The sequence below is a fragment of the Euwallacea similis genome, chromosome 24 (assembly GCF_039881205.1).
Source record: "Euwallacea similis isolate ESF13 chromosome 24, ESF131.1, whole genome shotgun sequence".
NCBI classification, from domain to species: Eukaryota; Metazoa; Arthropoda; class Insecta; order Coleoptera; family Curculionidae; genus Euwallacea; species Euwallacea similis.
The window spans coordinates 2,034,489-2,047,139 of record NC_089632.1 but is presented as its reverse complement, the minus strand read 5'-3'; the positions used below and the strand labels follow the sequence as shown (position 1 = coordinate 2,047,139).

Genomic DNA, 12,651 nt, shown 5'->3' with positions numbered 1-12,651 from the left:
AGGTTTCCTAGGTCCTACATATTAGATATGGATCCAAATGGTCCTTCCAGGGTACTTACTAGATACAGCAATTAATTTTTGTATTTGATAGATCATCGATTGAATGGTTTATGATTCTGCATGTTAGACAGGATATTTTCAATTTCGTACTAACGTCTGAAAAAACAATCCTTTTAAACATTTATCTTACATGTTTTTCTTTTTGATGTGTCGGGTCGTTTAGTAATGTTTTATGAATCTGATGAAGTTAGACTTAAGTTTCCTGTTAAGTATGGACAAATGAACTTCACATAGGCCAATTATAGGCTCCACTTTTCTCTGATTGGATTGAGACATTAGTTAGGTAATTGTTTGGTAAGTTGAGTTAACGAGTTCAAAAACGTATGGAATAATGAGTTAATGGCAAGCCTAGGACCTAGGACTCATTAGTTTGCGCATCACTAAGCAATATTGTACATGGAACATAAAACTATACAGGGTGTTCCAACTTTTAGATGTCAAATTTTAACCACGATTTCTATGTAGAAAAATAATCTTAGTAGGCTAGATAAATTATATTCCAAAAATGTTTCGTATAAAACTACAAATTTATGAATTTCCCATAAAACGGCTTGATATATTTTATTGCAATTCTGTAGACATTATTCATATCAAACAACTAATTTTTTGAAGTAAAATACATATAATATTTTAGTAACATTTCAGTAACATAATTCAACAGTAACGTGCGCAAAGGTACTACTTTGGATATATTTAAAGAAAACATATACGGTACTGGGTTTTCTTGAAATAAAAATCACATTTGTAGTCTGCATTCATTTTTGAATAAAAACGATATCTAATCTTTTCTTGGAAAACATCGTTTTAAAGGAAAATAATTAAAATCCTCTTGATGCATCAGCAGTAATTTTTCTTTTATTGGTATTTTAAAAATAATGTTGAGGCAATTTTCATTTTTTTAAATAAAATTAACTGCAAGACTAATAATTAACAAGTCGTTAAACATTATTGAACTTTATAGCGTTTGTTTTTAAGTATCAACTTTTATTCACTTCATCGATGTCAAAAATATATCTAACTCGATGAGTTACACTTTGAGCATTGACCATAAAATTCAATAATGTTTAACAAATTGTTAATTATTAATATTTAAATTTTTTTAATTTAAAAAAATGAAAATTACCTCAATATTATTTTTAAGATCTCAGTTAAAAAAAATTACTGCTGATGCATTAAGGCTAATCTTAACGGTCTCTAATCTAACACGGTGTGTTCCTGCTAAAAAAAGATTGGATATCTCTTTTATTCAAAAATTAATTCAGACTACAAATGTGATTTTTATTTCGATCAAAACTAGTGCTGTACGTTTTTTTTCTATAAATATATTTAAGGTAATACACATGTCCACGCTACTGTTTAAATAAAATATTGCATTTTATTTCAAAAGATTGGTTGTTTGATATAAATAACGCCTACAAATTGGAAAAATAAAATATATTAAGCGTTTTATAAAAAATTAATAAATTTGTAATTTTCTACGAAAATTTTAACGCCCTATATTTTTATTATTATTTTTATATATATTATATATAAAATGAAATAATAATATGAACTAACCTGAACTAACCTGGTATATATATATATATATATATATATTATATGCAATTTTAAAATTGGCCATTACAAAGGCACATTTTTAATTCAAGGTCAAATATCTCAAAAACGGTAAGAACTAAGTATAGGACATTATACAGAAAATGTACTTAAAATATTATGGAGAATCTAAAAATAAAATAATATACTGGGGGTTCCATTTGAAATAAGCAAGTTACAGCTATTTCCGGTTAAACCGGAAGTGACAGCAAGTTGAAACTATTTAAAAAAAAAAAGTATATGTCGAACTTAACATAACTCCATATTTTCAAATTCGTATTACTTTTAGATCCTAGTAAACTTCTAATGAACGGGTTGAGTGAATAACCATGTATAACAACCCATGATTATTTCCCTATATAGAAATCGTTGTTAAAATTTGATTTTTAAAAGTTGGGACACCCGGTATATAGCTATCCCTCCCATTGTAATAAATTTTCTTTTGACGACGTTCAAGATGATGATATTATATAATGATCTTTAAGTTAGGTTCCCTAGGGCCTTAAGGTAGACATAATATCTTCCGAGGAGACATATATTTGACCTTTTCTTTTGCGAGTCATTGGGTAATAGTTTTACGATTTTGATGATGTTAGACGTAAGTTTCGTAGATCCTATTAGGTAGACCCACTCTCATTTTAGCTGCGACACTTATTGGATCCATTTTTTTAGGTTTAGAACTAACCGTGCACTATTTCATGGCAAGAATCGAAAGGGGCAAAAATGTTGTTTACCACAGGATAAGGAATTGTTTTCTTATGAAAAAAGCAATATGGCAGAGAGCGGAAAAGTTGCGTATAGGTAAGATATTAACGTATACGTATGCCAAATTATTACCACAAAATATGGCAAAGTTGTTTTTGTGGCAATAAAAAATTTATTTTTTTTTGTGTTTTTGCAGATGTGCGAAAAATACTTCACGCTGGGTCTTTCGGACAACTCCTATTTTATTTTGCTATCACTTTTCCACACTCCTTAATTGATTTAGTGACCGTTTTCTTACTTGCGCAGTGCCTCAGAATGGTGCCTGAACAGTAACTGCCGCCGCAATTTCTCTTATTTTCAAGCAATTTTTTTAAAGTTTAATTATGTTCCTACGAAGTTGCAGTAAAGAACATGTTTTAGTCCACAGAAAACAAGGTGGTATGGGTCAAATATCCTTGTGGGCAATGTCCGGAGGTGGCCATTGGTACACTAACAGTAACATTTTCCTACTCGTGCACGGAAAAGTGCTTTTACTGTATTAATTTTGGTGTTGGAAAGGCTAGTTTTCCGAGCTGAGTGTCTTGAATGTGGTTGTTTGTATAGAACATCTGCGAGGAACTATCTTCATATTATCGACCTTAGTATTATGGACCCCCGGTAGTGTGAGAAATATGATTAATAGTATTTTATTCGCGAAACTGCTTACGATCTAATGTGCCCCGAAGACCCTAATTTTTTTCCAACTTGGCGGCCATTGGTTTAATTTTTTTTACGTATTTTGGTGTCGCTAAGCCGAAATATTTAAAATTCAGCTCTACACAAGCCACAATCGCACATCCAGGATGAAGGCAAATAAAGGGAAATAGTTAAAAAATACGAGTCTGCAAGCTCAAAGCTCCGATCCTGACACGAAAGGACTGCGAATGGGGCCGAATAAAAGGAGCCCTGATCCTGATTGGTGCAAAGTAGCGGCAGATGTGCACCACGGCGCGAGACACGGAGCGTTCAAAGTGTGCGTAAATCGGAGGCCAGTTGAAGACATCGTGCGTGCTGTGGTGGTGTGTACGAACTTTTTATTTTACCAGGGTCAGTTACGATTTTTAGCCCTTCTGTGGATTTTTGGTATTTTTATAATAGGTACTTCCATAGACTCTATTTCGCTTCGTCCTTTGCATGAGTAGATTTTGCATGACAATCTTTCGTAGTGCCAGCGAGCTGCCAATTGCCGGCTCAGAATTATATCCCACACTCATAATTCGTTTTTAAAACCGCCATAAAAATTTGCTTGTGTGCTATGCGACATTGAATTCCATTAAAAATTGCTTTATTGCCGCTTTATTAACGACGCATTTCTCCATGATTTAAGTTCGCGCTATAAGGAAGTCTCAATGGCAACGCTAAATCGTTTCTTGTGCGCGCCTAATGTTGAATGGAAATGCTATTGATCACTATGAAGATCTTGTTGATCGCTGGTGGACTTTAGCAGCGCAATATTTCATACGCGAAAAACATTAATATCCACATTTTTTTTAGAGTTTAAAAGCAAGGTGTGATATGCTTGTTTTTGATAGCGCGGTCAATTTTCTCCGCTGCATTGTGCTTTGTTTTTTAGTAATTATTTTCTTCCTCTGGCTCTAGTTCTTTGTTAACATCCCCAGCTGAGGCTGTTCATCCCTGGGTTTGCTTGATGTTTGTTTATAGCACTCCGTAGATGACGCGGTTCCAACTTTTCCGTGCGTTGGGTCAATACCAAAAAGGACTGTTCAGAAAATCTATGATAAAACCGTGCAAGTGCAGCTCGAGCAGTAAATAAAATAGCATTTCAGTAGGGAAACTTAAGCGCCTTCCAATAATTGTCCTTCTTCGTTGTAATCTAGTTTCTTAGGTACATACACCTATCGATTGTTCCATGCCACCGAGAAACGTAAATAGATTCTCCTTCATAAAGAATAACAGAGCACACAGCCCACGCTTGAGTATTCGGAAGAAAAGAAAACAAAAAGATAAATGTTTATAAACAGCCCTTTTTGGTGACGCAGGCCATGCATGTTTTTGTGGGACATTACAGGAAAAGCTTGTAAGAGTACTGCGTCATTGAATCATCGGTGTTGCCAATTCGAAGCATTCCGAATTAATTTCAATAAATTTATGAATTTTGATCATTTTCATGAGACCGTTTGGTATAATACCGCAGCAATGCGGAAAGTGATACCTTATCGCGGGAGCTTTCAAGGCGCGATTTACGGGAAGCGGAGATACACTGGGAATATATTTTTGTCCATTGATAGTATTGAAAAGAAGCGTTTTTGCTCGAATAGTAAGGAAAAGTTGTGCGATTTTCTGAGGGAGATGTGTTTTGTTATGATGAAATATGTAGGAAGTGCGGAAAGTGATTCTTTCCCCACGAGATGAATGATGTCCAATTTATTCTAAGCGGAAACGCACTAAAAATAAATTTCAGCTGCTCTGCTAGGAACGAGCAGAAACCGCTTTACAATAGAAACAAAATATTTCTAATAGTAAATGATCTAATACTTGTAAGTGCGGGAAGTGACCCCTGGAACGAGATTGTCGTCCTCTGAACTACTCAAGATGCAAATTTACGGAAATAAGTTTCAATACTTTGATTGAATTGAAAAGAAGCTTTTGCTAAAAATGCGAGAAAAAACTATGTTTTGGTGACCACGAAAATGTTTAGTTGCATCGAATTACCTAACAAGTGCTGAAACAATTAATTTCCTGCAGGAGAATGACTCGAAACAAAAAGTCACAAAAGTAAATTTGTAGTGTAAAAACGATGAAAAGAGGATCTTGCTAGAAGTGTTACATTTTGATTAGCGATGAAATATTTCATTGACCTAACAGATGCCCACATAATATTTAGCAATATAAGATGGCTCACGTTCGAATGATTCGATGCCGTTTAGACTTTTACCTTAACCATGCTGAAAATTTTAAAGAGAATGCTTTTGCTGGAAATAGCAGGGAAACGTTTTTAAGTTTGAAGGGAATTTCCCATAATACATTGCCTAAAAGTCCGGAAAATGATACTTTCCTAAATAAATTGGCTGACGCCGTCCGAGTTTTTCCAAGTGAAAACTTACTACAAATTAATTTCTACCTTGATGATGTTAGAAAGAAGGTTTTGCCGGGAACGCACGGAACATGCTAGTTCTTGATGAGCGACAAAAGGTTCTGATGCAATTATTTACCTTAAAAAGGCGGAAAATTTTATTTTGCCGTATAAGAATTACTCAAAGCCCAAACACACAAGAAGCTTTTACTAGGAACACACACAAAACGCAGCTTTTGACGAGTGACATGGTTTTTTGCTATTTTAAAGCAGTAAAGTGACCTTACCGCATGTTTATAGGAACATTTTTTACCTCACGGAAAACAAGGTGGTATGTGTAAAATATCTTTGTAGGTAATGTCAAGCTATAGTGATTGATATGCAAGCAGTAAAACCTTTACCCCATTAATTTAAGTACGGGACGGACTGGTTATCCGTACTGAGTATCACTGACTGTCTTATTTTACCGTACACATTAAAAAACAGAAAATATTCGTTTAGGTCAAAACATAATATAAAATAAACTCCATATTTGATTTCTTAATTAAAAATGCCTGTCGTAGGTCATAGAAAAAAAATTGTAAATAACTCTAATAAACATGTTATTTAACTTGCTGAAATTACTGATTTCAGTTCCGGCTCGGTTGCATATTTTCGTCTCGTTAATAACTTGTAAAAACTTCTTACTAGTTTTCTAATGTAATTTACTAATACCCTAAAGCTGGTCCTTTCATTTTGCAAATACATGCGGTAGAGCAGCTTTATCGCACGCTCCAGGAAGTAGCTATTTCCTACGTGTGCGCGATAGAGCTACTAGCAAAAGTTTGACATTGTTCGCAAAAATTTTTGAGACTTACACATACTACTTTGTTCTCCTTGCGGTAAAAAATGTTTGCATCTAAGGTCACAATATGCTCACAGAAAAAAATCTGTTCTCATCTTTTGTAGAAAAGGTCTTTCCAACCATTGACATTTGTCTGCACACTGTTTAGCGTCGTTTGTGCGCCGGCAGTAGCGTACGGTAAAGTATCACTTTTCGCATTTGTTTTAAGAAATAGTTACTTTTTTCCGTGGTACGAACGACCTGAAGCGGAGATTGGGTAAGTAGTCAAATGCGGCAAAAACACTTTCTGTACATACATATTGGAAGAATTTTTTTTCCATGAGTGTATTATAACCTTAGATACTCTGTTTAATGAATATATATCCCAGTTACTTTCAGGTGATTAGTAAGGTAAAATAACCGTTAATGACACTTTCCCGCACTAGTGCGAGAAAACAACATTTGGTCTTTTTCCCGCACTAATATGAGGAAAAGGAAGTAAAAGTGTATTTTCTCGTAAGCAAATAGCAAAAACATCACCGTCAAGGAAAGGCATTCGTTTTCTGTGATTCTTTATGTCTGCCATGCAATTTAAGTCCATATACAGTGGCAAAATGTTAATTTCAATTGTCAAATATGTGCGATAAAACAGCTTTACGGCACGCTCGTTTGATAAAAATTAATCGGATTTTGCTTTCCGTCCTACGACTTCTCAATGAGCATGGTGCAGAGTCTCTTTACTGCACGCTTTTGCTGGAAGAGCCTTAGAGTAGAAGTATGAAATGTACTTCACGTTAGTTGGGGTTCCCTAATTTATTGGGCGACATTGTCCAGAGTCTCCCGAGTGTGAAAAGTGACTTTCGCAGGTGTTCACATTATATCATGCCATAGCAAAGCTATGATAGGCGTGTGTAAAATTTACGTTGCGTTCATATTTCCTTGTGTGAAGTACGTACATCCGCTTAACCCGTTCCTCAAAGCGCATTTTTTTTCTGATTTTCAAAATAGTTTTCGAAAAACGCTGTTTTTTCTTTCTCTCTCTCTCTCCCTCTCTCTGTACTTTAAACCACGAACCAGAATAATTTGGTGCTATGGCTCAGTTCAGAATTGAGTCGAACAGTTTTACGGTTTTGAATTGTTTGAGAAATGTCAGGTGAAATTGGCAACTCAGCGCCCGGCTGAAGCTTAGAGCAAGAGTATTGGAAGAAAGGCACAAAGGTAGAGATAGAGCAAAGCCCGGAGGATTCGGCGCGTTCGGTATACGCAGGCGAAATGAGGCGTCGTGCGATGCGTAACGCATTTCCGTGTTAAGGACAGGTCACGGTCGCCTCGTCGTTTCTGTTATTCCTGCTCTCGCGAACTGTAGTGTCATGAGTTGTGTGTGGCCAGTGGCAGGACCACATCATTTTCATACTTGAGCAGGAAAGAATGAATTTGAAATGGGAACTTCAATGAGACGAGAGAACGCACTCTCTTGCTTCAAAGCTGAAAATGCGTTAAAATCAAAGATGAAACTCTATTAACGACCTATAATTTTATGCTCTTTTTATGTGAGAGGAACCAACGTCACTCTTTCTCTTGTCATGAAAGTCACATGTCAGTTCTCACCAAGGTCGTTCCATAAAACGCGATTAAGGTACTACAACTTCAACTTTTTTCCTTTTTTTTCTGTCTCTCGCACTGTAGTCATAAGTTGTGTGCAGCCAGTGGCAGGGTTATGCCATTTTCATATTTGAAATGGAAATAATCAGTTTCAAGTAGAAATTCCAATGCGACAAGTGAACGAATTTTTTCGCTTCAAAGATGAACATTAAAACTCTATTAGCTATTTGTAATTTTATGTTTTTATTTACGTGCAGGAAATCAATGTCATCCTTTCCCGCGTCACGAAAGTTATAGGTCGGTTGTCACCAAGATCATTCCTTCATAGGCGATTAAGATGCTGAAACTTTCACTTTTTTAAAATTTTGTGTCACGACTTGTGTGCACCCAGCGGTAGGACCATTTGTCGATGTCATTTTCACATTTAAAGAGAAATCAACGTTACTCTCTGTCTTATCACAAAAATCAGATCTTCGTCACCAAGATAATTCCCTAAAGTTTGATTAAGGGGCTGCTTTGAGTTATGATCTTGTCTCTCGCATAGTAAAAAATGTTTTGGTTCCTTCTTCTGAAACTTTACACCATTACACTATCACCAATTTACTATTTGGCGCAAAAATTGGCCGCATTTCTCATACATAAAAGCTAGATGTTGATACTAAATACCCCTTGGATTTTTCTTATCTTTTTGTTCTCTGTGTAGGGTTAAAATGAAATAGCCTACACCACTGGTTACTAGCGCTCGTTCTTAAAGTTGAAATGAGTCACTACACAAAGAGAAATCAATAATTGGAAAACGCGTATAGCTCAGAATCACGTCGTCGGACCATTTAGACTATATATTTTATAATCTGCCGTCTTCTATGAGGATGATAATTTTCCTAATTTTGCAGTCTGGATAATTTACTGTAATACTAAACTAGTTCATTAGTTTCATCAACTGTGGTTCTTTATAAACAATTTTTGTATTCATTTTTAAGAGATTCACCACTACGTAACAGGCAGTATCGCAATTTCTGTTTTCTTTTCGTATTTCTCTAATTGTTTTTTAACTCTCTTGAAGGATTCATTGGATTCTAGCGAGGCTCGGAATTTCCGACAAGTTTTTGTTAACTTTCTGGATTTTGAAATTGTTGAAATTATTGCGACTATAAGGAGATTTTTTGGGATTTTCATCAGCCTGAAGAATTTCTTGCAAGATTTGCCTTAGTTCGTGAAAATATTCGTTTTTCAAGTAAAATTGTTGACATACAGTTTTACTCTATTTTTTTGGTCGTTTGTTTTATTTCCAGAGCAGTTTCGTCATCCGGTTCAAAAACATTCTCAAGTTATTTATAGAGCTGTTCCTAAATCTGAACTAACCTGAAAATCACGAGGTATGTGCATATTTAGTTACAATTTCTGAAAATGTTGTATTTTCTTAATTTTTTTAACTATATAACCTCAAGATATTTTTCTTGATATTTGCTCCTTTCCGAAAGGGCTGTTTAAAGTTTTCGTACAGATCGTTTCAATTCATGAAAATCACGAAATTATCGAGAAATTTTTGTTATTGTACAATTCAGTTACTGAAAATTTTTCCCGGTCCGGGTTCGTTAGAATTTACTGTAATTTCAGTTTTTCTTCAGCATTACATTTAATGTCATATGGTACTTTGGAGAAACTTTTTGGATAATCCCGATATACTTTCAACCGTTTGTTATAATTTTTGGTTAATAAGAATTTTTAGCTTTCCTAAAGGGTCTGATTCAACATTTCCTAAAGTTAGTGAAACTCCTTTCTAATGTATTTTCAATATAAATATAATCTTAGGTATTCAATGACTAACGGAGTTGACTACAAAAAAATTAATTCCGTGTTATATTTTTAACACTACCTATAGCTACTACTAAGAAGAAGTTTTTTTTTCATAATTATTTGATTTTAGTGTAGTGTAAACTACATTATGTGTGTATATTGTGTAGCAATTAAGAATTGTTTATAAAGAAGTATCTTGCCTACTTGAATGTTGTTATCTCGGAGAGATCAATTATTTTGTATCCGGTAAAAGGCGATAAGAACAGTAACCTAAAGAAATAGATATGAAAGCTGCCAATTCATGTGAATGTGTGGCAATTTCTTAAATTTTAACGGACATAGGATTGCCAGATTAAGGCAAAAATGCTCAATTTAATACTCATCCTTCCTGATATAAGTATTTAAAGATCTCTTTAGCCTCTATATGGACATTACAACTTAGTTAATGTATTATCTCCAGCAAATCACGGAAATTCCACAAAATCTGAGAGGCCCTACAAACCTAACCTGAATCTCCATGATATTAACCTGAATTCACTCGAACTATGCGTGACTATATTATGGTACATTACAACCGCATGACAATACTATACGATGTTTTAAAAATGTACTCTTTCAATTTGTGGGCAATAATTTTTTGACTATGCAGTTGAACATATACAGGGTGTCCTTAAATTAAGAGACAATAGGTACTTAGTCGATTGATTCTACTCAGACTAGAAAATCCTTGTTTTTGCTCTTTGGCGGTAAGAAGAAAAATCAGGGATATGAGATCATAATCATTAGAATATGAGCTATTTGAAGACAACAGTGGTATTATAGTTACTGCTAATCTATTTACAATAATCTATTGCAATCAATAGAATAGCCGCAAAGCAAATTTCGCTTGCATATTTCCATTTTGAAATTTTATTACTTCATGTTCATTATAGCTATGACTGCATAAATGCTTAAAATTCCAAACTTACACTGTCGCCATTAATGTTTAATTTCTATTTTTTCCTTTCAGATGTTATTTTTTTAAACTTCGTTACGTGATGTACAGAGGATAATGCTATTTTTATACCAAATACAAACAAAAGTACAAATATCGAAGAGTACAAATTTATGGCCATCTCAGAGAGCATTCAGGATTTATACAATGACAATAAAGAGGATATTTTTGTGAAACCTTCTTCCTAGAATTTATTTACCTCAGCACATATTCTAAAATCACAGTGATGAGTTAGCGAAGAGCGATATGAGCGAAACGTTGAGTCAGGATCCCGACGGGCTCGGGGTTACTTACACGACGTTGGCACCATCTTACCCTTCTACTCCGGCGACTCCAAGTTCCACGGTTCAAGATGTTCCTCCAGGGGCGAATTTGCCCCCATTTTCATCGTTTGCATCCGAGATCGACTCCAGTGGAACATTTAGTTCGGTATCCGATCGGTTATTTAGTGATACGCGCTTATTAGACATATCAAATTGGGACTATTACACCGAAACGCGGCTCGTGGAAAGGGGTGAAAACGGACTTTCCATTATTTCCTCGCAGCCCCAATATCGTCCTTGGGAGTCAAAACCTGTGGACTCTACTTCAGCTTTCGCGGGAACCACTCAAGTTTTCACCGATACGTTTTCTCCGCAAAACGGAGCTGCCTCAAAGCTGCCTTCATTCCAAAGCCAATTCCAAGCCTTCAGCGAAGCAACTAATGAGCCTACATTAACAACGCTGACAAACTTAACCCCGGTTTCTCCCAACTCAGCTCCAAGCCCGCAAGGCCAAACACTTACAACTTTAAACTCAAGTTTTCATACTTTAAGTGCCGTAAATCCTCGAGGGTACCCTTTGGTACCAGCCCCCATCCAGGCCCGCGAGATTCCCTCTATCCAACAACAGTTCTTGGATGAGAGACATATCCAGTTGTATTCACACCCAACTGCAAATATCACTATTAACAACACCATACATTCCGCAAGTCTATTTCCAGCTCAGAATGGAGCAATTATCCAGAATAACCAGCTAATATCTTCCCCCACTGTAGTGACAGTATTAAAATCCGATCCCGAAATCAAGTTGGGGGGCCACTTGACAACGCTTCATCAAGGAGATCCTTCCATGAAGTTGCAAAATGTGGCTCTCCACCCTACTCAATTCCAGAACCCTATAACGGCCCTTAGTGACTGTGGCCCTTACAACGGTATCGAGAAGAAACTAAACGGCTCTTCAATCTTGACTTCACCCTCCCGCAACGATTTTCGGAAGAAAGAGAGGCGGAAAATCCGGGCTAATAGCCTGGAAAGTTCGGCGGAAAGTGACGGAGCTTCGAGTAATATGGACTTGGGTTCGGAAAGTTCGGGCCAAGTAGCCGCGGTTTCAAGTACGGACGGATTTAAGACGCAGCAGGGTTTGGCGGTTGGTATGGAACACGATATAAGTGGTGGTTCCATGGACAAGCAAGTGAAGAAGAAGAGGAAGCGGTGTGGTGAATGTATCGGGTGTCAAAAGAAGGATAATTGCGGCGATTGTGCTCCATGCAGGAACGACAAGAGTCATCAGATCTGCAAGCAGCGAAGATGCGAGAAGCTAACGGAGAAGAAGGTGAGTTTTGTGCTCCTACATACATAGCTAGAATTCTGTAGCATCCGTGAATAGGTCATTAAGTCATTATAAGTCAGTTTTACGGTGGAGTGACTTCAGATTTTCTACGGTTTCCAAAATGTATTAACTTCACTGACACCCTTTGGATTTTACTGATTTGGACATCTGAGTATTCTATGTTCTGAAGATGGTGACAAATTTGTCACCGAAACGTTAATAAGTGAGTGTTATTCCTAGTTGGTTTTAACTGAGAATGGTGGTCAATGTCAATATTCCAACAACCCCCAATGGTGTGTGAAGCATTATTATCGATAATTAAAAAAAATGAACAATCCGCCTGAAATGTATAAAACATATTTATTCCTTTTTTATCCACTTATTCATGGATGATACATAATTTTGCATTATTCG

General features: G+C 35.9%; 1 protein-coding gene across 1 annotated transcript in view; it reads left to right on the top strand.

Annotated features, from left to right (window-relative positions):
* The first annotated feature begins 251 nt into the window (after positions 1–251).
* Tet (Ten-Eleven Translocation (TET) family protein) overlaps positions 252–12,651 on the top strand; it is a 73,095-nt gene continuing 60,695 nt past the window's right edge. The window contains exons 1-3 of the mRNA XM_066402080.1: positions 252–269; positions 3,171–3,444; positions 10,663–12,240. Coding sequence (XP_066258177.1) covers positions 10,894–12,240 — 1,347 coding nt within the window. The 5' untranslated portion in view covers positions 252–269; positions 3,171–3,444; positions 10,663–10,893. The remainder of the gene's footprint in view (positions 270–3,170; positions 3,445–10,662; positions 12,241–12,651) is intronic.